The 22,476-nt window shown below is 55.0% G+C and overlaps 9 protein-coding genes across 9 annotated transcripts; 5 read left to right on the forward strand and 4 right to left on the reverse strand.

The window, feature by feature from the left end:
• The first annotated feature begins 137 nt into the window (after positions 1–137).
• fkbp4 (FKBP-type peptidyl-prolyl cis-trans isomerase) lies at positions 138–2,422 on the forward strand. The gene is made up of 4 exons (XM_745654.2): positions 138–497; positions 560–976; positions 1,034–1,790; positions 1,854–2,422. Exons 1-4 carry the CDS (start codon positions 408–410, stop codon positions 2,057–2,059), a joined length of 1,470 nt encoding a protein of 489 aa, XP_750747.2. The 5' UTR covers positions 138–407; the 3' UTR covers positions 2,060–2,422.
• A 198-nt stretch (positions 2,423–2,620) lies between these two features.
• On the forward strand, positions 2,621–5,948 carry AFUA_6G08590 (serine/threonine-protein kinase). The gene is made up of 4 exons (XM_745655.2): positions 2,621–2,947; positions 2,998–4,856; positions 4,908–4,970; positions 4,997–5,948. The coding sequence occupies exons 1-4, from the start codon at positions 2,722–2,724 to the stop codon at positions 5,768–5,770; spliced, it is 2,922 nt and encodes a 973-aa protein (XP_750748.1). The 5' UTR covers positions 2,621–2,721; the 3' UTR covers positions 5,771–5,948.
• A 24-nt stretch (positions 5,949–5,972) lies between these two features.
• On the reverse strand, positions 5,973–10,143 carry AFUA_6G08600 (DUF3591 domain-containing protein). The gene is made up of 4 exons (XM_745656.2): positions 6,829–10,143; positions 6,720–6,776; positions 6,473–6,652; positions 5,973–6,414 (listed from the first exon to the last, which is right to left on the reverse strand). The coding sequence occupies exons 1-4, from the start codon at positions 9,828–9,830 to the stop codon at positions 6,327–6,329; spliced, it is 3,327 nt and encodes a 1,108-aa protein (XP_750749.2). The 5' UTR covers positions 9,831–10,143; the 3' UTR covers positions 5,973–6,326.
• A 36-nt stretch (positions 10,144–10,179) lies between these two features.
• On the reverse strand, positions 10,180–11,351 carry AFUA_6G08610 (RNA methyltransferase). Its single transcript, XM_745657.2, has 4 exons — positions 11,151–11,351; positions 11,002–11,100; positions 10,661–10,953; positions 10,180–10,602 (listed from the first exon to the last, which is right to left on the reverse strand). Exons 1-4 carry the CDS (start codon positions 11,231–11,233, stop codon positions 10,361–10,363), a joined length of 717 nt encoding a protein of 238 aa, XP_750750.1. The 5' UTR covers positions 11,234–11,351; the 3' UTR covers positions 10,180–10,360.
• Positions 11,352–11,390: 39 nt separating this feature from the next.
• On the forward strand, positions 11,391–12,644 carry AFUA_6G08620 (uncharacterized protein; the record flags this gene model as incomplete). The annotated part of the gene is made up of 3 exons (XM_077805032.1): positions 11,391–11,653; positions 11,705–11,788; positions 11,841–12,644. Exons 1-3 carry the CDS (start codon positions 11,480–11,482, stop codon positions 12,642–12,644), a joined length of 1,062 nt encoding a protein of 353 aa, XP_077661165.1. The 5' UTR covers positions 11,391–11,479.
• A 197-nt stretch (positions 12,645–12,841) lies between these two features.
• On the reverse strand, positions 12,842–13,700 carry AFUA_6G08630 (MICOS complex subunit MIC26/MIC27; the record flags this gene model as incomplete). Its single annotated transcript, XM_745659.1, has 3 exons — positions 12,842–13,465; positions 13,531–13,623; positions 13,674–13,700. 3 exons carry the CDS (start codon positions 13,698–13,700, stop codon positions 12,842–12,844), a joined length of 744 nt encoding a protein of 247 aa, XP_750752.1.
• A 123-nt stretch (positions 13,701–13,823) lies between these two features.
• oct1 (mitochondrial intermediate peptidase) lies at positions 13,824–16,450 on the forward strand. Its single transcript, XM_745660.2, has one exon. The coding sequence runs from the start codon at positions 13,991–13,993 to the stop codon at positions 16,394–16,396; it is 2,406 nt and encodes an 801-aa protein (XP_750753.1). The 5' UTR covers positions 13,824–13,990; the 3' UTR covers positions 16,397–16,450.
• Positions 16,451–17,255: 805 nt separating this feature from the next.
• Positions 17,256–17,966, forward strand: AFUA_6G08650 (uncharacterized protein; the record flags this gene model as incomplete). The annotated part of the gene is made up of 1 exon (XM_745661.1): positions 17,256–17,966. The coding sequence occupies one exon, from the start codon at positions 17,256–17,258 to the stop codon at positions 17,964–17,966; it is 711 nt and encodes a 236-aa protein (XP_750754.1).
• Positions 17,967–18,360: 394 nt separating this feature from the next.
• Positions 18,361–22,259, reverse strand: AFUA_6G08660 (M protein repeat protein; the record flags this gene model as incomplete). Its single annotated transcript, XM_745662.2, has 1 exon — positions 18,361–22,259. The coding sequence occupies exon 1, from the start codon at positions 22,078–22,080 to the stop codon at positions 18,361–18,363; it is 3,720 nt and encodes a 1,239-aa protein (XP_750755.1). The 5' UTR covers positions 22,081–22,259.
• Between the last annotated feature and the right edge of the window lie 217 nt (positions 22,260–22,476).

Genomic DNA, 22,476 nt, shown 5'->3' on the forward strand with positions numbered 1-22,476 from the left:
CTACTCGTGTTGAGTGGCGGAGGACGCGAACGGCTGACACGACGTCATGTGACAAGAGCGGGAAGCTCTAGGGCGGCAAATGGCGGCAGAAAATAGCGCAGCCTGAGGCGGTGAACGATGTGATTGGCCGAAGGTATGTTTCCATGGAAAAGATGAAAAAAATAAGGGAAAAACGGAGACCTCAGGCTCCACCGCTGGTCCATTACAGAAAAAAAAAGTCAGTCCCAAAAGCTTGGAGACTCTCTATATATCACCTCAAAAGTTTTCCTTTTTCTTCTTATTCCATATCTTAATCTACGGAGTACTTTCGTGGATTCCCTTTCTTTTCATAAACTCCTAAGTTTGACCTCAGTCGTTATCTTCTGCTTTGCATTTGCCTTTTCTTTCGCTACCTGCATTCAATCAAAATGTCCGGTCTTCTGCCTGTCGCAGTCTATGCCCTCAAGGTTCCTGCAGGAGGACTACTGATTCCTGCGGTTCCTGATGCCGCAGCTACGGTTCGTATCTTATTGCACATTATCGATTGATGCGATGCAAATGATCTAATTGCCAATGACAGTTCCGCGTGAGCATGGCTGCCATTGATCCTGATGAGACTCCCGAGTTCGAGGATGGACAGACCCGCCCCAGAGCTACTCTCAAGCTCATTCGCCCTCCCGCGGACATGGACATTGATGAATCGGACGATGACTACGAGGAAGACTCTGAGGAGGATTCTGATGATGAGGAAATCAACGGCGGCCCCAGCGACAAGGAGAAGGCCCGCAAACTCAAGGAGGCTGCCGCTCTCAAGGAGCTCGAGGATGAGGACGAGGACGATGATAGCGAGGGTGATGATGAAAACTTTGATTTGAAGGCTGCCATCTCCAAGCTCGTCAAGGGCAAGGCCCCTGCTACGGATGACGACGAAGATGATGAGTCGGATGAGGGACTGGAGCTTGACGAGATGGTCGTCTGTACCTTGGATCCCGAGAGAGTATGTTATTGACCCGCTTTCAGTCCAATGATTGCATATGCTAATGTTCCGCAACAGCACTGCCAGCAACCTTTGGACATCACTGTTGCCGAGGGCGAGCGCGTCTTCTTCAAGGTCACTGGAACACACACCGTCTACCTGACCGGAAACTACGTTATTCCTGCTGAGGAGGGCCCGTCCGAGTATGATGAGGATGAGGACGATGAGGATGACGAGGACGACTATGACCTTTCCCCCGATGAAGATGAGCTGGTCGACATGGGTGACCTTTTGGACGACGAGGAGGAGGATGAGCTCGATGGCTTGGCTCACCCCAGAGTCACCGAGATTGAGAGTGACGAAGAAGAGGCCCCCAAGCTGGTTGAGTCTAAGGGCAAGAACAAGCGCACCGCCGACTCTGACGAGGAGATGGCCCTTGATGACATGATGGCCAAGGACGGCAAGGCCAAGGGCGCCGACAACGGCGAGCCTGCTCCGAGCAAGAAGCAGCAGAAGAAGCTCAAGAAGAACAATGGTGAGGCAGCTGCTGTTGAGCAGAAGAAGGAGGCCAAGGTCGCTAAGGAGGGCAAGGAAGGCAAGGAGGGCAAGGAGGCCAAGGAAGCCAAGAAGGTGCAGTTCGCGAAGAACCTTGAGCAGGGCCCTACTCCTTCCGGTCAGAAGCCAGGGGAGACCACTACCGGCACTCTTGGTGTCAAGGAGGTCAAAGGCGTCAAGATCGATGACAAGAAGCTCGGAAAGGGTCCCGCTGCCAAGGCGGGCAACACTGTTGCCATGAGATACATCGGCAAGCTTGAGGACGGCAAGGTCTTTGATGGTACGCTACCCTTATGCAAATAGACAATATTGATAGAACACTAACAGATCTCCGTCTTGACAGCCAACAAGAAGGGCAAGCCTTTCACATTCAAGCTTGGCAAGGGTGAGGTCATCAAGGGCTGGGATATTGGTATTGCTGGCATGGCTGTCGGTGGTGAGCGTCGTATCACGATTCCTCCTCACCTGGCGTACGGCAAGAAGGCTCTTCCCGGCATTCCTGCCAACTCGAAGTTGATCTTCGACGTTAAACTCCTTGAGATCAAATAAGCAGCTCTGTAGCCTGCTTGTGTCTTGAGACGTTCTTTTGTTCATGTTCGGTGTCACCATCGGCCCGCTTTGGCATCTTACTGTTATATATATTGCCTTTTCGTTTTTTCATTGTCCAAAAAGGTGTTCAGGGGTTTTGTCTGAATTCTGAATTCCTGTGATATCCGACTTGTTTTTTCTACTGCACAGCTACGCCATGCATCTAGCAGGGATGAGGATATTGCATGGAATCCAAATCTTTTACTCATCTATACAGATTTGCCTCGATCTGTTGTATAAGTCAATGATAGATTTGGATCTTATGTCCCTTGAGTCCCTCTACTAACCCCATGTAGTTACTCAACGTTAGATTATCGGCCAAAGATGCTGTTTCCCTTGGCTCCTTGCGCTTCCCTTTCGTAGGTTTGCCTACCACAGTCGTCCTTTCCACTTATTATACTTCCACAAGCCCGCCATCTCTTATTCATCATCTGTCTCTCCTTCAACTTCTCCACACCACAGTATACCCATTTGGAAACCTGTATGGTTTATCAGGTCTTTATACAGTCCTTCACTCATCGTACCGGCCGTACTATCGTTATTCGTCCGACGCTGGTAGTCCATAGCACCGTATACATGTCTCTCGCTCTCAACTAAAGTGCCAGAGGTTGGATGTGGAGAAGATGGCCTACCAGTCCAGTTCAGAGGGAGCTGATGGCTGTCAAGCGATTAACGACGCCGTCGAAGTTGGTGTCAGTCCTTGTCTGTCTTCGCATGATCAGAGAGTCTCCGAAGAGGCATCCCCTCCTTCAACAGCTGAGCAAATCAGCAGAGGTAGCATCAGCGCGCGTCTCAAGCGCAACAGTTCCAAGCTCCTATCGTTATTAGGTCTTCGCAATCCATCCAACGGTACGTTGCTTCTGCATCAACGATTAGGGACTGGCTGATAGAGAAATCAGCTGGAAAAACTCAGCTCAGGGAAGAGGATATTTCCATCCCTCAAACGAATCCTGCTGTATCTTCTCAATCTTCTGGTTCATACGCAACGAAAGACCTTTATAGTTGCCGCAGCACACAATCTAGGGAGTGTCCTTGCGTTGGTCCTGCGGAAATTTTAGCCCAAAGTAGCTCCAGCACTTTGCTCGACTCATCCAAAGGCCGGGTCCATACATGCGAGAAATTTGCAGAAGGCATAGACTGTCAACCGCGCCTTCTGCGGACTGATGTTGTCGAGTCGACCCATCTTTCCACCTTTGATACTCGTCGCACCAGCTCAACTTCGGCCCTCTTGACTGATATCGTCGCATACAAGCTCTCAACCGCATTTGGATATTCGACTGTCATCCGCCGCTCACATCTGCGATCACGACCGAATATTTCAGCTGTTCACTTCGTGTCTCCGCAACAGCCTCTCAACAAGCAAGGTGATGGCGCCGACGATGCCCGGCATAGCGACGATCCGTCAACTTCTCCCAGTGACAGCGGCTCACCCATGAGCACAAACTCGACTCCTCCAACTTCCGAAGAACCGTCTTCATTTGCAGAGGGTTGGAAACAACCGTCGCCGACCGCAGCTCAGCAACATCAGCGCCTATCCCTTCCTGACCAGGGACCTCCCGGAACCCTGACTCCGATTCAGGAGTCGCCGAACGTTACACCATCTATTTACACGGTGGAGACGGCTGCAAACGCAAAGATATTGTTCGAAACATACTTCAATACCGTCTTTCACACCGGGGATCCGCGCTTGGAACGTCGAATCGAGCTCGAAAGATGCATGCATAAATCCCCACTCGCTCCAGAGGAGAAGGCTAGAGCAAGAAAAAATTGGCTTGATCAGGAAACAGAACATCTACGTCAATACCGTCTACTGAAGTCTCGCCCTCACCGCGCCCGCCGCAATGAGACAGTTGCTCTGGCTGGCTACGAAGTGGTGAAAGTTCTTGGTCGAGGAAGCTTTGGCGTGGTCCGTCTGGTAAAGGAGAAAAGACTCAAAGATGGTTCGGGTTATCGCATTAGCGAAGGTTCATCATCTTCCTTCAGAAATGATCGGTTTACTTCCCTGCGGTCAGCTATTAGTGGAGCGGAGCGTGATCATCGACGTCCCCTGACCAGCGAAACGAAAGGCGTATTTGCCATGAAAGTAATACGGAAGTCAGTGATGATACGCAACTGTCAAGAGGGTCATTTGCGTGCGGAGAGAGATTTCCTCGTTGCTTCTGCGAAATCTCGCTGGGTAGTTCCCTTGATCGCAAGCTTCCAGGACCACAATTACCTGTACCTGATAATGGACTACATGGTGGGCGGGGATTTCCTTGGCCTCTTGATGCGAAGAAACATTCTGCCAGAGCACTTCACGAGGTGGTATGCTGCCGAAATGATACTCTGTATCGAGGAGGCTCACAAACTTCGATGGATTCACCGGGATGTCAAGCCAGACAACTTCTTGATCTCAGCCTCTGGTCATATGAAAATCTCTGACTTTGGCCTGGCTTTCGACGGTCACTGGGCGCATGATCAAGCCTACTACAACCACCACCGGTACTCCTTACTTGAAAAGCTCGGCATTCAGATTGACGGTGACGGAGAAGACAGGGAGGAACGCAAGTCACAAGGTGCTTCAAAGAATCACAATGAGCTCAAACCCGACCGGAATCCACCATCTGTCAATGTATTAGACTGGCGTGACAATAACCAGAGGCGCAGATTTGCCCGTAGCATCGTTGGCACCAGCCAGTATATGGCCCCAGAAATCATCCGAGGAGAAGCGTACGACGGGCGATGTGACTGGTGGAGTGTAGGCATCATAATATACGAGGTACATCCATCTAAGATAGGACTAAAATTGCTTCTAATGCATGCTAAACAGTGCCTCTATGGATTCACCCCGTTCGCCTCCATGGACCGGCAAGAGACCAAGTGGAAGATCCATGTAAGCTATTCGGACACATCAGATAGCTAAGGGAGAGCGTCCATGGGCTGACAGTTAGCAAGCACCATGTGCAAACCTTGTTTTTCCCTGCTGAGAGGCCTGCCGATCTGATGGTGTCCACGGAGGCAATCGACCTCATCAATCGGCTACTCCAGGATAAGGAGTACCGCTTATCCTCAAGCAAGTATAAAGTCAATGAATCATTGGCCTTGCCGACCAACCAGCGGCGTTCCAACCGTTTTGATGACAGCAGCATCCAGAACTACCAAGGCTTCTACGTATACGCGGATGATGCCGGGGACATTAAGGCACATCCCTTTTTCCATGGTATCAACTGGCGTACACATCATCTGACCGAACCGCCGTTCACTCCCAAAGTAGATGGCTGGGAAGATACTCGCTATTTCGATGACAATGAAGACTCCTTGGACAACGATGATGTTTCACTTACGTCGGAGGACAATCAAGGGCAAGGTGAGGTCGATGGAGGTCATGCACACGAACCAGGTCTCGAAAGGGTGCAATCGCAACAGAAAGGCTGTCAGCCAGACCAGAAGGACAGTCCTGATCTTGCAAAGAAGAACAAACACCGTAAGAAGGACAAACACAAGCGGAGACGACCACGAGACAAGTTATTGCGTGACCCAAGAGTGGGTAAGACAGTCCTCGACATTCGCAAGCGAGGTGCATTTCTAGGCTACACATACCGGCGGCCAAATGCAGTTGCATTGGCACTGGTGCCTGAACGGGGGCGATCGATGTTTAGGCGGGGACAATTGCCAGAATTATATGGATATTGACATCGCAGCCCTTGAGAGGCGTGGTATCAGTTTATTCGAGCGTCGAAGAACAGTTTTCAGCTGCAGTCAAGTCACGTTGAAGTCAAGGACTCGTGTATCCTTACCTACATTTATATATAGTGACAAATCGAGTGCTAGAAATCGTATGGGCTTGCGGCCGCCTTGTCATTATCTACTGACTGGGCTCTACCAAAGTGAGACAGACCTTTTCAAAGACGAGACACGACGTAGTTGTCATTCGAGCACACACGATCAGAACATACGGCAGCGAGATAGGTGTACAATATTGAACCACGTTACCATAAGGGACCATACATACCAGCCACCCAAATGCTCCCAAACCCAAGGTAATTAGGAAAGTTTTTATGCACAAATAGAAGTGGAGGGCCACCATCATGCATAAACTCTCTGAGTAAAGTGGAAAAACGATGTTGTTTGATGCAAAGTAAAGAAAAATGACAGATACAATGCAACCGATCCTTAGGGGTATCATGAGACAATTTGTTCACCGAAAGTAAAGGAAATAGAGTGAGTTCGATATCAGTGCGACATCAGATCAGATAGCAGGTGGAGCACCCATGGCGAAGGCAGAGTCACTGACGCGATCTTCGGGTTTCATAGTCCCGTTCAGCAAGGGACAGAGCCTATAGTCTTGTCAGTTAACCCACTAGGTAAAAGGTAAAATGGAAACAATCGACGCACTTCTTGTTGGTCTTGATATGACCGACTTGGCCGCAGTTGGCGCATTTGCGCTGGGTTCCTGCTGCCTTGACGCCATCGGCCGGGGAATCGCCTGTTGAGGACTTGAGGGCGCCCTTTTGCTTCTCGCGCGCGAAACGGCGTTCCTTGTTGCGGTTGAGACGGCTGAGTTCGTTTTCGAGGCTGTAAGGAAGACGATGGGTTAGATTTCTTAGTGGATGAAAGGCGGGTAGAAGGGAAGGGAACGTACAGCTTCTTGTTGCGAGCATCGATCTCGGGGTCACCAGTTGGTTGGAGGGATTCGAGTCTATTTCTATTAGTGTATGAAGAGAGTAGGAAGATAATGGGGGCAAGCGTACTTGGTGGTCAGAGCTTCCATCTTATGACGATGCTGAATGTAGTGTCGAATGACACGCGGATCCCACACTGTCGTCTCCTTCTGGACGATTTCGCCCCTTTCATCCTTGAACTGCCGAACGATACGCAGGACCTTGCCCTTTTGGTCTGCCATGCTCATCTTGCTAAACTGACTGGTTGTTTCGTCATCGCGACGATTGGGCGCTGGGGTCGGAGCTTCCGAGTGAGGTGTGGGTTTGCTGAAATCCTCTTCCATTTCGCGATCCATGTCGCTTTCGTCGTCGGAGTGCTCCACAGTTGAGGACAGACTGGCTTTTTGCGCGTCCCAGATTCGGCGGATGGATGTCTCATACGACTTTTGCTGTCTTGCGACATTGTAGCTGTGACCGCCCAGCTCCTTCAATCGCTGGGCATCCAACTTGTCTTCAACGCTCTCCCCAATGGCCTTGAACCCTCCCTTCATGGAGGTCTTAATGAAACTGAAACCTTCGCCACGGCCGGTAGGATCACCTTCTCCATGGAGTTTCAGCATTGCCTTGCCCTGAGACGCCAAGAGAAAGTTGCGAGTTGCTTTCCAGGGCGCCATCTGCTGCTCAAAGCTTTCGCCTTCGCCGTCCTCATCCTCGTCACCTCCAGTCTCCGCGTCAATTCCGTAGCCCGTATCATGGAGGTGCTGCTGGCCGACCTGCATGGCTTCAAGGAGACACACATCCTCCGGTTGGACCCATGAGCGGATTGTATCAGACTCGGGGACTGGCTCCAAGGGCACCCAGTACTTTGAGTCCTTGTCGTGCTGAAGAAAGTCCTTCACTTTCTGACGGTTCTGCATGTCGCTTGTGCCTGGTATATGGGCAGTGACATCGCTTATGGATAGCCTCATGTCCGGACTCTTTTTGAGCAGTCGATACACGAGCATCTTCATGCGATTCTTTGCAACAGTGGTGACCTTTCGCGAGTGAGGGCCAGGGACATCAACGGAGGGGAACTGCTGTCCCGCGACGTAGAGATGCTCAATGTTCCGCAGATAGTAGTCACTACCACCGGCGCCGGTGCTGCTGCGTACAACAAGGAAATCTGTAGATCTTGGCTGGTGCTGGAAAAGAGGTGCACGATACATGGAGTTGGAGATAGTCGGTGTGATCTCTCCGGGATCAACGTGACCAAAGATGGAGAAGGGACTCTTGTCCTGAGGGAGGAGAACGACCGTCTCGCCTATCTCGGCTTTTGGACGGGTTGAGTCCTCCATGTTCTTTCTGCGATAGTAGTTGATGAATCGATTGGACATGCCAAAATTGGAGAGCATCAGGGGACTCTCTTCGGAGTACTCTACCAGCAGCACGTTGGAGTTGTCGGCCATAGACAAAGCCTTGGTCGAGTCGTACAGAGTCTTGGCGTCCTTGCCCTTTTGATGCTTGCGCTTGATGTACGCGGGATTTTTGAACCAACAGGTCTGACCAGGCCGGAAGGACAAGGCCGGACGGTGGAAAGATCTGGCTTCAGCTTTGGCCAGCTCGGTCTTGTAGTAGGGCCACTGCAAACGAAGGGCGGGCATACTGTGCTCGAGAGTGACATTGCCAAGCGTGCTGCGAATTTTGTTCTGATGATTCTGCTTGAGCATATCATATGCCTGATCGTTGGAAATGTTGTAGCGTGATGTTAGACGGCGGGTGACATTGACATCCATTTCTTCCCGATTGAGATGGCCCAGAGCCTTCGGTTTCGGGGCAACGGCCTCGGGGCCGCGCTCATCGAGGAGGATGAATGGGTCGTTCATGTCGATTGTCACCTTCTTAGCGATCCGCATGGTAGCTTGCTCAGGGTCGTCGAGCAGAGGCAGGTCGATGTGGGAGAGCGCAATAACGTCCATGGGATCTCTTCCGAGCTTGCGCTTCTTTGCTGGACGGGTGGTCTCCGCAAGCCAGTCCTCCTCATCAGCAGACTCCACAGCGTCCTTGGCAGGCTCTTCGTCAATGTCCATGACGGAGATATCATCCTTGATATCCCAGTTAGAGCATACGACACGGAGATCCTGCAGTGTGACGCCACCAGGCAGGACTTCGTCAGTATCGGTGTCGTGGTCAGCCTCGTCGCTGGGTTCAATCGGCTCCTCCTGCGTAGCCTCGGTGATGGTGACTATTCCTAGATGCTCCGAATCCAGTGATCGCTTATGCGACTGACCTCCCGCCTTAAAGATTCTCTCCTGATCTTGTGACAGTTCGATATGAAGTTTGCTCGGTAGAACGGGCTTCGGGGGTTTCGGCGGCTGCTTGCCGAGGAAGAAAGCCTTCTTGTGCGGGATGAGTTCGAGAAAGCGAGGGAGAGCTTTGCGATCGAACTTGGGGAACAATGAGTGTAATAGTTCCTCCACGTTCTCCGGAGGTGCCGGTGGGTTATCTGGGCCATATGCCGACATAGCAAACAGGGCTTGCTGGAGTTTCCACGCTCGAAGAGCCGCAGGATCCATGTCATCCGCAGTAGGAGTTACCGTCCCGTCGTCCTCAAAGGGTTCGTCTTCATCCTCGTCTATCGTCATCGGCTCTGGTTCCGGCGCGAGCGTTTCAGCAGGCTTGACTGGGACCGGTGGCTTGGTCTCCTCTTCCTCGAAGAACAAATCTCGAGTGGTATCCATCTGCGCTGGTCCAGGCGAGGACGGTCCCTCGCCAAAGAGGTCGTCAAGCTCATCGCCCCCCGGCGCCTGTTGGTCCTCGCGATCCCCGAAGAGGTCATCCTCTGCTTCGAACAACCCCTTCTGCTCATCGTCCGCAACTGCCGCCACGTCCTCTGTGGCAAGTCCGCCTGTTCGTTCTTCTTCTTCGGGAAGGTCATCGTCGTCGATGTCTTCGTAATCGATGGCGTCGTCTGCCTTTTCGCCAGGCTCCAACTCTCTCGTCAAGAAATCGAATGACATGCCACCTTCGCCGAAAGGCCCGTTCATCTGGCGCATCACATTGTCAAAGTCCGCATCTTCGGGCTCGACGGGGCCCGGCCCCGTTGCATGAGGCATTTTTGAAGGTGGTGGGAAGTGAGGTATATCCTGAGTTTGGTTTGCGTAGGTGTGGTGTACGTGAATGACGGTAAGACACAGGCCGATAGAAACAACGAGCACTCGAGAAAGTGAGAGTAGCGTCTCGTAGGTACCGAGACCTACTCTACCAGCGGAAGGAGTCGCAGTCGACCTGTGTCAGTGAAGTGAGGTGTAAACGATGGAACAGTGTTGGCTGGGAAAGATATGAAATGGACTGCGGCGGGATTCACCATTCACCAGAGGCGCGAGGGCAGGTGGCGCTAGTACGTATTGGGTAATGAGCTCTCATTTACGTCGACAACGACTCTCAATTCCAGAAGACTGGAAATAGGCAATAAAGAGAGGTTCATTTGGATCCAGGATCAAACAGGAAGCTAGTATTGTGTACAGCAGTCACAGCGACGATAGCGTTGTGGGGTTGATTCGGTTTTTCCCCTTCCCGCATCCATTTGGCAGCATGAGCATTCAGCTAAAAATACAAAACAAGAGTCTCGAGGAATTGAAGAATGTTAAAGATCAAAGCCACCATAGTATATACACAACGCTTTACTGGCTCCTTCCATGCAATAATGCACCACAGGGGCTTTTTCGCCGTCCCTGACAAGTTTCGCCAGCTGCCTCACGTCAGACGTTCGAGGAAGGTAGAGGACGATGTATTTTGTGAATAGGGAGTACTCGGTGTACAGCGTTTTGAGGGAGTAAGGTTCCATGGTCCGTAGATTGAAGACTTCGTCCGAACGATACCCAGGGCCTACAGGACGGGTTAGACAGCTGCACGGCCAGAACGAAGGAAAAAGCAAAGAACATACCACCCCATGGCGGACTTGCAAAGATGACGCTATAAGGAGCGAGTTCCTTGAGTTGATTCTTGAGAATAGAGAAACAATCACCCTCGAACCATGTGATCTTGTCCGCTACGCCGTAGACCTGGGCATTATGTTTGGCGCACTGCAAGACGGCGGGGTTCTTCTCGATAGCGTAGACTCGCTTCCATTTGCCTGTCCGGGCGAACGCGATGGTATTCCCACCTGCGCCGGCAAAAGCATCTACTAGAATACTGCGTCCTGAGGGTGCTGCTCGGGCGATATCCTCTGCGATCTTGCTGATGGGGTTTAGTACGAGCGTGGGCAAGCTTCAACGGGGGACGAACTTGGCGACGGGTTCTGGTGTCACACCAAACCAGGCGTCGTCGGTGAGCCAGATGCCTTCATCGTATCTCGAAAATATCTTGTATCGTTGCGCCCAGTAACTAGAAAGTCAGCAGAGGACCCTAGCCGAGGATCAGTCGGTAGTACATACTTCTGAATATCCCACGGCACTTCGCCGATGTAATTGTAGTGATGAACCTCGGGCGGAGCTTCATCCGTAGAATTGCTCGCCATGTTAGGTAGACCAAATGAGCGACAGTGCGTCAAGTCCCATGTTCCAATGCTCGTCCATCATGAAACGGTGATAACTTGTCGATCTATCGATAACCGATTAAGGCGTGCCTGATTGGACCGTGTTTGCTTTGTTTGCAGACCGCCAGACAAGACAGCTCTCCACACCAGCATCATCTTGGGCAAGCTGGTTGTCAGACCGTCAATCCTCCTCCTTCTCTGCAGACCAGCAAATACAGAAGTTGAGTCATGTTTGGAGCGCTGAACAGATTTATCGGGCGACTGGACGCGGAGCCCGTCCAGCACCCGCGGACTCCCAGCGGAGACAACGCATTTGGCTTCCAGGTCCTCCGTAACAAAGACCCCGAGCTACCTCTAGAACCCTGGTTTGATTTTATTGTTGGAATCAACGGGCATTCTATCGTACGTGCATTGACATTTGCCATTGTAACCGAACTAACCGGACGGCTGCAGGAGGACCCCGACCCAAACCTCTTCGCAACCGAAGTGCGCAACTGCGCAGGGACAAGCGTCACATTCGAGATTTGGAGTGCAAAGGTTCGCATGGATTGGACTTGTCACCATAAGGGGCTTGTACTAACGGACACAGGGCCAAAAAACACACAGCGTCTCTATACCAGTACCCGCCTCGAATCCCACACTCGGTCTCGCCTTACAACTAGCCCCCCTTTCCTCGACACAACATATCTGGCATGTGCTGTCCATTCCATCCCCGCTGAGCCCGGCCTATCGCGCCGGGCTCCTCCCGCACTCAGACTACATTATCGGGACGCCTAGCGGGACGTTACGAGGCGATGCGGCGCTAGGAGAGTTGGTGGAAGACCATCTGAACCGGACCTTGGTACTCTGGGTATACAACAGCGAATTCGACGTGGTAAGGGAGGTGGAGCTGGTCCCGACCCGGGGCTGGGGCGGTGAAGGCGCACTCGGCGCAGAACTAGGTTATGGGGCGCTGCACCGCTTACCTGTCGGGCTAGGCGAGGAGGTCGAGGGTCCCGGCGAGGTCGTTTTCGAGACGAGAGAGGACGGCACCTCTGCGCCGATGGCACATGCGACGGATGCTGGCCAGACAGCGGACACCGGTGCGGGAAGCTTCTTAGTTCCAGCAAACATGGTCTCGCCTCCGCCATTATCTGCTCCGAACAGGGCCTTGTCGTCGGCGTCGCCGTCGAATAACCGGTTCCCTGCAACGCGGCGAGGTGGCCGAACCCGTCATATGGGCGTCTCGCCCAGCCTGGCGTTCGATGAGTACTTTGCCGAGGGGGAGCAGAAGAGCAAGGAGCAGGATTATATCCCGTCCCGGAAAGGGACTCCCTTGCCTCCGCCGCCCAAGGCCGCAGTCGCGTCGCCTCCTGTTGGTAGTCCGGCGCCGGCCGAGAGTCAAAAGGGTTAGCGGGTCAATTATACCATATCTAGAATAATGCAGTAGTACAAGATTTCTGGAATGATAGAAAACAGAACCGCAAAATCTTTCAGATCTAGAGACGGCTAAGAGTTACAATGCAAATGCGGGGGTTGTAAGCGCCCTCGGCCCGTAGACAGCACAGGCGAGCTGATCGTTGCCCAGGAGAAACAATAGAATACAGAGGTTTAATGTCCCTTGCTCACCAACTCCTCCAACTTCTTCCTCGTCTCGCCGATCTTTTCCTCCATCATCTGCCGGGCCATGCCGCTGTGCGCCACACCTGTGTACCACAGGTACTCCGCCCTCTCACGGAGAGCCAGGTGCTTCTCCGCCACGACAGGTACCTTCTTCTCATACTCCCACACCAGGTCGGAGACATTGCGCATCGTCACCGGAAGCAAGGTCCAAGCGGCGACGGTACCAAAGGCCAGCGGCGAGAGCGAGCGGAGGAAGATGCCACGGTTCCGGGAGACGATGGAGCCGGCCATGGCGGCGACGATGACGTAGACGCCGCCGGGGAGGAGGCGCTCGCCGGATTCGGGCGAGGGGGCCAGCGAGGCGACGGTGTTGGTGAAGGCGTTCTCGATGTGCAGGGCGCGGGAGAGGAAGTCGTTGAAGCTGTTCTCAACGGCGAGGGAGTGGTTGTAGAGGAAGAGACGGGCCTGGCGGACCTGGGCCGTCAGGATGTCAGTTGGGGTAGGCGAGGAGGAGGAGGAAGAGGAAGTTTGTCTGCGGGTGGGAGGGAGCTCGACGGGGGCCCTGGTAGGTTCGGGGATGTCGGTTGGGAGGTCATCATAGATGGGTTTTTTCTGAAGACGTTAGTCAAGTCGAAGATCTGCAGGCGTCTCTGGTATCGGAACAGCCTGGAACATACGTCGCCCAGAGGCTCTTCGGCGTATGCAGTCCGCCTGGGATACAGGGCTACACCTCCAGCCAGAAGAGTGGCTGCGATTGGAGCAACAGCTCGCTGGACGAGTCAGCAAAGCAGCAAGAGAGAAACGGAAAAAGGGCACTCACCTGCTGGAACATTGGCCGGAATGACATCCTGACGGAGAGAGGTCAATCAATGCCAATGGTGGGGGGGAGGACAAGGAGAGAAAGCGAGTGGTGGTGCTGATGAACAGGAAGAAGTATCGAGGTTGGTTGACGTTGGAGCTGCCAAGCCTTTTTCTTTTCGCGGCTGTTCGGCTGGCCCGATCCTCTCCGTCATCGTCCGCTGCTTATCCACCTCTTTCTCCTCAGGGATGTCTACTTGACAGGTTTGTCGTCTGTGAATAATTTGATCATAGTCTATCGATGATAGTTTACAGGTTTTTCTGCCTGGTCGACTCGCCATGAAAGACCAACTCCTGGTGCCTCTACGGCGTAGGCCATGGACCTGCCAAAAGTGCCTACAACGCCTCCAGCTACCCCGGCACCAGACTCGTCGCTCCTTTGAGACGGCAGCATCCCCGTTTCCTCGACCGCTAGATTCTCTTCCAGCGGATTACGCACGGACAAAGACCGTCGACGATGATACGCTTCGCCGAGTGTTCGACTCCCAGCAGTTCTGGCGCGAGTTCTCGCAGCAGCGGGCGGCCCAGCCCAAACCGACGGGATTGGTCCAGAACCAATACCTGACGAGTCCGGATGGCTTCCGGACGTTCGCCAACGTATCGCTGCAGAAATGCCAGGCGATTGTGTCCAAGGTCCTGGCGGCCTCGACCCTCGAAGAATACCGGACGATGGCGCGGGACCTGGACCGGCTGAGCGACCTGCTGTGTCGCGTCATCGACCTATCTGACTTCATCCGGGTGATCCATCCCGACCCACAGGTGCAGGAGGCGGCGACGCAGGCATACGCGCTCATGTTCGAGTACATGAATGTGCTCAACACGACGACGGGGCTCAACGACCAGCTGAAAAAGGCGGCGGCGAACCCCGAGGTGACATCGCAATGGTCAGACGAGGAGAAGATCGTGGCGCAGATTCTGATCAAGGATTTTTCCAATTCGGCGATCCATATGCCGCCGCATGAACGGCAGCGGTTCGTGAACCTGTCCAACGATATCAGCCAGCTGGGCTCGAGTTTTGTCAATGGTGCCGAGCCGGCCAAGTCGCACGTCAGTGTTGCGACCAACAATCTGCGGGGATTAGATCCGATCCTAGTGCAGCAGATCAAGCGATGGAATCGGACGGCGGCGGTCCCGACCACGGGAATGATCCCGCGGCTGGCGTTGCGGTCGGTGCATGACGAGAACGTGCGTCGGGAGGTTTATCTCGCCAGCCGAACGTCGAGCAAGCGACAGCTCCATCGGCTGGAGGAGTTGCTCCTCAAACGAGCGGAGCTGGCGAAGCTGTCCGGCTATGAGAGTTTCGCGCACATGACGCTCAGCGACAAAATGGCCAAGAGTCCCGAGGCGGTCTCGAATTTTCTGACGGCCCTGGTGGAGAGCAATCGGAAGCTGGTCCGGGAGGAACTGTCGCAGCTGCAGGTCATGAAGGGCGCCCCGCTCCAGCCCTGGGATCACGCGTACTATGTTCACCAACGAGTGCTGCAGTATTCGCAGGCGCGGCGGTCCCGCGAACTGAGTGCGGTTCCCGAGTTTTTCTCGCTGGGGACCGTCATGCAGGGTCTGTCGCGACTGTTTGACCGGCTGTACGGCGTGCGGCTGGTGCCCCAGGAGCCCGCTCCGGGGGAGACGTGGAACCCGGACGTCCGACGGCTGGATGTGGTGGACGAGGCGGGCCGACACATTGCGGTCATCTACTGCGATCTGTTCTCGCGACCCAACAAGCACCCGAACCCGGCCCACTTTACCTTGCGTTGCTCGCGCGAGATCTCTGCGGAGGAAGTCGCCGAATGCGCCTCGTTGGACCAGTCGTCGCACCCGAACGACGGGATGGCGACGGCGGTGGACCCGGTGACCCAGACGCTGCGGCAGCTGCCGACGATCGCGCTGGTGTGCGATTTCCCGGAGCCCGGGACGAACGGCGGGGGCCGGCCGTCGCTGCTGAGCGAGCACAGCGTGCGCACGCTGTTCCACGAGATGGGCCACGCGGTGCACTCGATCCTGGGCCAGACCCGACTGCAATCGATCTCGGGGACGCGGTGCGCCACGGACTTTGCGGAGCTGCCGTCGGTGCTGATGGAGCACTTCGCGACGGTGCCGTCGGTGCTGGCGCTGTACGCACGGCACTGGCGGACAGACGAGCCGCTGTCGGAAGGGATGATTCGGAGCATGGAGCGCGACCGCACGGCCCACGGGTCGATCTACGGCGCGGTCGAGAACGAGGCGCAGATCCTGATGGCGCTGGTCGACCAGGCGTACCACTCGCGGCCGGCGGACGGCGGCCGCATCGACAGCACCGCCCTCTACCAGCAGGTCTCGCAGCAGCACTCGAGCCTGCCGGAGCCCGCGGATGCGACGACGCCGCCGACGTCCTGGCAAGGGTTTTTCGGGCATCTCTACGGCTACGGGGCCACGTACTACAGCTACATCTTCGACCGGGCGATCGCCAACAAACTCTGGGTCGATGTGTTTGGGGCGGGCCGCCACGCGGTCGACCGCGCGGCGGGCGAGCGGTACAAGAACGAGGTGCTGCGGTGGGGGGGCGGACGCAGCGGATGGGAGTGCGTCGCCGGAGCGCTTGGCAGTGCGAATGAATCCAATGCAGACGGCCGGCTGGTCGAGGGAGGAGATCAGGCGATGCGGGAGGTGGGTCGATGGGGATTGGGAAGAGACGGGGTATCTGGATAGATAGACAAAAGAGTTTTCCTATGTACCTACCTACACACAGTACACACACAGTACACACACAGTACACACACAGTACACACACAGTGACCTAAGTTCGACCATTGAACGATAGTTAACAGTCAAGTACTACCAAGGCAAAAGTGAGGACGCAGCTCCTGCAGTGGAACGGTGATCCACCACGAAGTGACCACAGAACAGATCCGGTGACTGGCCAAAATAGCGAGATAGCGAGATAGAGCGAGTCGTCCGCAGCAGCGACTGGACAGGTTTTCTCACTCCGTCTCCATCTCCGGTCTCACACGACGGGGGATCCACCATCGTCCTCGGACAGGATCCCACTCGCTGGATTCCTAACGGTCCGTTGGTTCGTGCCTCCAAGACGCTACACAAGCCACCGTCCTCACTCGGCTGCAGGATGACGGTTAGGAGTTCATGCAGCTCGATCCATCCCCTGTCCCCTGTCCTCACTCCTCCGTCCTCCGTCCTTCGTGCAGTACTTACTTCCTCCGTACCACTCCACTATATAGATAAGCATGTGCTCCCGTCTACTCCCTGCACCGCTCGGTTCCCTTCCTTCCAATTAATATAAGATATGATATTATATTGTATTCTAATATAAAATATTCTCGACTGTCCTAGACATGGAATGAGTTACTACCAGCATACATTCCTATGATCCTGTCGACCTGACTCGCCTTGACTCGCTCGTCCTCATCTCATTGCTATCCTACAGTCCCACCAGGCGACGATATAGATGCCCAGGCTGTAGTTCCATTCCTCTATACTCCGTACTCTACACTTTACACGATACCGCCACGCCCTCACCAGGTCTAGAAAAGGAGAAAGAAAGGGGAAAAAAATGCCTGAAATCCTCCTCCCAGACACCTCGTCCATCACCTCCTCAACCGCCTCGTCTCTCCTCCTCTACACCGACCACCAACACCAAACAGCCCTCGCCCGACGCAAATCCCTCCCTCTCCGTCGCTTATCAGTCTGGCTCTCCCGCCGCACCTCCAAGCAGGGATTAAACGCCACGGACGATAATGGCTACAGCCACCACCACCACCACCATCACCCTCACACTCTGACTCAAGGCGAAAACTACCCCGACTATGACGCCCAACGTATCACATCCGACTTTAACCTCCACCGTCAACGTGAACATGAACATGAACAGGGCCGCCGCAACCGCAAATTCACCGACTCCGAGGCCGAGCGCCATCTCGCCGAGTCCTATGCGGCGTATTGTCGCGCCTTCACGTCCGCGGGCGAGCATCTCTATCACCAGAAGCGCAGGACGTGGATGATGCACGGGGAGGTGGATCTTCCGGTGATGACCGAGGATTCTGCCCATGTACATGCACATCCCGAGGAGGATGACGCTGATGGGAAACGGGAGGGACTGAACCCCCCCGACACCGAGCCATCGCCGCCGCCTCATATTCTCACGCCCTCGCTGTACGCTGAAATGCGTCGCGTGGCCAGCGATCAGAAACGAGCCAGGAAACGGCTCCGGGAACGCCGGTTGTGGTCGTGGTTCGCCTGGATTCGTCCACGCGAGTCTCATTGATCCAATTCGTTTTCTTTTTTTGAGTTTGGTGGTGGCTCAGGCATCAGTCAGTTCAGCAGTAAACTCTGGACATTGGCTTGGCTTACATGGGCTTATCATGATACCCAATCCGCCGAATCATCTCGCGTATTAGAACTCCATGATAATAATCATAATAATAATAATAAGAATGATAATAACAAGGATAATTTCAGACACGAGACTTCTCTTCATCTGGACGCATCAAGTATGAACAGGGTATCCTGAGCATCGTATTACATACATACAACCAACCAATCAGTACAAAGGAAAATAGTCCCTTCCGAAAACTCGTCCGTCCTCGCGCCCATTCAGGACGATCGCTCCCCACTGCGGCTCTCAAAGCTGCTCAGTCGTTCCAGCTGAGGCGTCGACGCTAGGCTCCGACGGTCCGGCGTTGTGCGTCGCGATAGCTGAGTGAGCTCGCCAATGAGCCTAGACAACATTCGATCAATGTCTTCCTAGCGAAAGTGAGAGAGGGCGCCATACCTGCGGTGTTCGTCGTACCAGTCATCGTTCGCCATCCGGATATGTTTAAGCTGTTCCTGAATGCTTGCCATCTAGTCCACCGCATTAGTATCACGTCAAACACGGGGAACGGACACCCCGGGTGGATGCCCCGAGTAAACAACGGGTCTCCCACCGTTCCCTCTATGGATGATCCAAGGTCCTCACCTTCCGCAGCGGCTGTCGGACCACTCTCTTCACTTTTGTTGTTTGGGTTCGCCCCATCTTCCCCCGCCCATCGGCTTCCTTCCAGGCCAACGCTGCCTTTGCCGCTGTCCTTGTCCGCCTTGAGCGCTGCCAGTTCGGCCTCCAGTTCACGCACGCGCTTACGGTTGGCCGAAATGGTCGAGTCCACGTCGCCCAGCTGGTTCAGCAGCGATAAGTTGCGCTCGATCTGGTCGTTCAGGTCCTTCTCGCCCTGCGCCAGTTTTTCCTCCATCGCCCGCGTCTGTGACTTGAACTGCTCCAGCTCGCCATTGACCGCTTCGTGGCTGGCCTGCAGCTGCGACACTTCCTCTCGCGATGCAGACAGCTGGTTCAGGACCCGCTCCAGCTCCGTCTTGATGCTCTCGGACGCAGCAGCCGACTTGGTCAACTCGTCCACTTGGCTGCTCACCGCCGCATAGCGGGCCTCCAACTCCTTCTTCTCCGCCTCCAGCTGGGTCAGCGCGGTGCTGTGCTGGTGCGCCAGCGCTTCCTTGGCAGCCACGGCCATGTCCGCGTCCATCAGCTTCTGCTCGAGATCGGCCACCGTCGCCCTCAGACCATCGATCAAAGAGGTGTCCTGCATCGCAGCACGGGCATGCGCAAGCTGCTCCTGGACCTCCGCGAGGGTGGTGTCATGCAACTTCTGCAGCTCATCCAACTTGGCCTTGTGGGAGGATTCGAGTTCGGACCGGAGGCTGGACAGCTTCTCTTCCTGGAGAGTGAGCAGCTGTTCAATCGCCTTGCTGTGCTCGGCATCAGCTTCGGCAGCCTTGGATGCCTGCGATGCTTCGAGCTCCGCAAGGAGCTTGGCCTTGGTCTCTTCAAAGTCCTTCCGGAGATCCGCAATTTCCTTCTCGCGCAGCTCCGTCTGTGAGCTGATCTCGCCAGCATGGCGTTCCAACGTGCTCTGCAGTTCCGCCTCTAGCTTTGCAACCTTTTGAGCGTGAGCCGTTTCCAGATCCCGGTTAGCTGCGAGCAGCTCATCATGCTTGGCCTGGAGCGCGCTCAGCGCACTCTCATGAGACCCAGCCGCCTCGCTCTTGGCCTTTTCGAGCGCCGCAGCATGCTCCGCCTTCAGCGCCTCCAAGGCTTGTGCGTGTCTCTCGGCCACGGCAACCGCCTCCTGGAGTTGCTCCTCAAGAGCCTTTTCCGAAGCAGCCGCCTTCTCTTTCAGATCCCTCAGCTGCTCATCCTTCTCGGCGTCCTTAGCCTTGAGCTGGGTTTCAAAGTCAGTGAGGTTCTGGTGCAAGGCTTCCGCTTCTGCCTGTTTGCTCTGGACCTCCTCAACCAGAGACTGGATCTCGCCCTGTCCGGTCGACAGCTGCGCCTCCAAGGCGCCGACCTTCTCCTTGAGCGACTCGATCTCTTGGACGGCAACGGCCTGGGCTGAGCTGACGCTAGCTTCCAGCGCTTGCCGAGCTTCACCCAGCGCCTGCTCCGATGCGTTCAGCTTGTCTTGAAGGGCTTTCAATTCGGCTTGATGTGCCGCGTTGAGCTCACTGATGGCCTCTTCCCTGCCTTTTTCCGCTGCGGCTTCGGCAGCATCCAATTCCTCGCGCAGCTTCTGAAGCTCCTCAGAGTGCATGGAACCGGCAGATTCAGCCGCCTGCTTCGCAACACTCAATTCCTGGGCGTGGGCAGCGGCGGCCGAGGCCAGAGCCCCCTCGTGTTCAGCCTTGAGCTTGGCGACCGCGGCCTCGTGAGCAGCCTCTAACTCAGCAATCTTCTCACTCAATTCCTTGGCAGCAGCCTCCCGGGCCGCCTGAAGCTCCTCCTGTGACTTTGCAACAGCTTGCTTGAGCTCAGCAACTTCCTTGTCCTTCTCGGCAAGCCGAAGACTAGTCTCCTCACTGCTTTGGCTCCTGGCGGATTCAGCTTGGGCAAGTTTGGCCGCTAGATCGGCGACCTTCTCTTCCAGTGCGGAGATGGATTGCTTGGCCGTCTCTTCAGCCGCACGAACCTCCTGTTCTTTGGCGCTGTTCAATTTCTCCATCTCCATGTTGAGGTTCTCAATCACCTGGTCGCGCCCCTTGAGCTCCCGGTCCAAGCTGTCGAGGGCTAATGCCTTCTCCTCTAGTAACTTCTGCGTGGCTTCTTCAAGCCCATTCTTTTGCGATTCGAGTTGGGTCTGGAGGGCGGCAATCTGGTCAGCGTAACCGGCCGCAATGGCTTTTTGTTCAGCAAGTTCCTTCTCCAGCGTCTCAAGCTGAGACTGGTGGGACTGCTTCAACTCCTCAAGTGCCGCAGTAGTCTTGTCGTCCCCGTCCTGAGCGGCTGCTTTGGCGGCATTTTCCAGGTCCTGCAGGGACTTTTCTTCCAGCTCCTTGCGCTTTGTCTCTGCCTCGTCCAATTGGGCCTGCAGAGCTTGAAGTTGCTCGGCATGTTCAGCAGCCAGCTTTGCCGTCTCGGCAGCGTGTTCCTTCCGCAGGGCGCTGGCGACTTCGTCGTCATTTTCTTTGGACGCTCCCCCCTGAGACACCGACAGCTGAGAAAGCTTCTCGTTCACAGTCTCCAGCTCTGCCTTGAGACTGGCGACAGTCGCCTCACTTTCGGACAGCTTGTTCTGCAGTGACTGCAGTTTCTCCGCCTCATCGTCGGACACCTTGATGGCAGTGCTCAGTCGTTTCGAGGCCGTCGTAGTAGGGCGTGTAGCCGTGGCCATGGGTCGGGCTGCAGGTCGGGCCACAGTCGTGCTCGTGCTATTCGACGTACGAGAGGTGCTGGACACGCCAGTTGGTTTTGTGGCAGGTTTAGTGGAGGGAGCGGTACTAGGACGCGTAGCGGGGCTCCGTGATGTGGTGGTGCCGGCAATGCTTGAGCGACGGTCCAGAGTGGACGTAGTAGTCTTCGGTGGAGCCCTCGAGGAAGTAGTGCCGACCAAGGACATGCGCTTGGCCGAGCCCGAGATTCCTCTCCTTTCGTCACCAGAGCTCGCGACAGACCTCGTCTTCTCATCCGCGGAGCTGCTCACCGAGGGGCGAGACCGGTGGGAGGCGGTTGTCGAAGTGCTCAGCGGTTTACGGACAGTACCAGAAGTGGTAGGACGAGTTGGGGGCTTGCTGAGTGTACTGCCGTTGGCCGCAGCTCGCGCGGTGGACGCTGCGGTCTTGGTAGCCCCGGAAACAGAGCTTGGACGTTTGGCAGCGGCCGTTCCAGACAACGGACGGTTTGTCGTCGTAGTGGTCTTCTCGGGCGAAGACTTGATATTCTCCTTGTCTCTGATCGAAGCATCGGGGCTTGTAACGGGTCCCTCGCTGCCGGACAGGATGGTAGAGTCGACGGGAGTAGCAGGGGGTGCCATTTCAGCGTCAACTTCGGCCGAAGCGGGCGCATCAGCGGGCACAGGGGCAGGAGGAGGGACAGGTTCTTCTGTGGAAGCCATTATGGACGTTGGTAGGCCTGGGACCGTACCTAGAGGGAAGTCTGTTAGCTCTGAGAGATGCTAGAATAGCCACCGATTTATGGCAATCTATGCAAGATCATCAGTGCAGAAGTGATTGATGCTTTGCAGACAGACACCAGAGACAGACAACGCAGCAAATCAGCTAACGACACCTCACCACAGCAAGTGAATTGCTTCCCGAAGGGATCTGCAGGTTGAGGCAGCTGCGATGCGAGGTGGACGTGTGGCCCCCTATCCGGGGGGAGGTCCTATAGGGCGGCCATAAAGGATAAAGAGATGACAACTCACTGATTGAGGATTCTCCGGACCAATGCGGGATGAAAACGGGATCAAGTGCCCAACCAGAGGGATGAAGCCGTTTAGATACCTTAGCTT

This window comes from Aspergillus fumigatus, chromosome 6 (genome assembly GCF_000002655.1).
Source record: "Aspergillus fumigatus Af293 chromosome 6, whole genome shotgun sequence".
Taxonomy (NCBI): domain Eukaryota; kingdom Fungi; phylum Ascomycota; class Eurotiomycetes; order Eurotiales; family Aspergillaceae; genus Aspergillus; species Aspergillus fumigatus.

What these genes read in the sequence shown, in the direction of transcription:
- fkbp4 (XM_745654.2), top strand. Translation starts at nt 408, where the DNA reads ATGTCCGGTCTTCTGCCTGTCGCAGTCTATGCCCTCAAGGTTCCTGCA. An exon ending in TTCCTGATGCCGCAGCTACG is followed by an intron (nt 498 to 559) that starts GTTCGTATCTTA and finishes TGCCAATGACAG; the next exon opens with TTCCGCGTGAGCATGGCTGC. An exon ending in GTACCTTGGATCCCGAGAGA is followed by an intron (nt 977 to 1,033) that starts GTATGTTATTGA and finishes GTTCCGCAACAG; the next exon opens with CACTGCCAGCAACCTTTGGA.
- AFUA_6G08590 (XM_745655.2), top strand. Translation starts at nt 2,722, where the DNA reads ATGGCCTACCAGTCCAGTTCAGAGGGAGCTGATGGCTGTCAAGCGATT. An exon ending in TAGGCATCATAATATACGAG is followed by an intron (nt 4,857 to 4,907) that starts GTACATCCATCT and finishes CATGCTAAACAG; the next exon opens with TGCCTCTATGGATTCACCCC. An exon ending in AGACCAAGTGGAAGATCCAT is followed by an intron (nt 4,971 to 4,996) that starts GTAAGCTATTCG and finishes CACATCAGATAG; the next exon opens with CTAAGGGAGAGCGTCCATGG.
- AFUA_6G08600 (XM_745656.2), bottom strand. Translation starts at nt 9,830, where the DNA reads ATGCCTCATGCAACGGGGCCGGGCCCCGTCGAGCCCGAAGATGCGGAC. An exon ending in GATGCTCGCAACAAGAAGCT is followed by an intron (nt 6,653 to 6,719) that starts GTACGTTCCCTT and finishes TCTTCCTTACAG; the next exon opens with CCTCGAAAACGAACTCAGCC. An exon ending in CATATCAAGACCAACAAGAA is followed by an intron (nt 6,415 to 6,472) that starts GTGCGTCGATTG and finishes ACAAGACTATAG; the next exon opens with GCTCTGTCCCTTGCTGAACG.
- AFUA_6G08610 (XM_745657.2), bottom strand. Translation starts at nt 11,233, where the DNA reads ATGGCGAGCAATTCTACGGATGAAGCTCCGCCCGAGGTTCATCACTAC. An exon ending in GTGCCGTGGGATATTCAGAA is followed by an intron (nt 11,101 to 11,150) that starts GTATGTACTACC and finishes CTGACTTTCTAG; the next exon opens with TTACTGGGCGCAACGATACA. An exon ending in ACACCAGAACCCGTCGCCAA is followed by an intron (nt 10,954 to 11,001) that starts GTTCGTCCCCCG and finishes AAACCCCATCAG; the next exon opens with CAAGATCGCAGAGGATATCG.
- oct1 (XM_745660.2), top strand. Translation starts at nt 13,991, where the DNA reads ATGAAAGACCAACTCCTGGTGCCTCTACGGCGTAGGCCATGGACCTGC.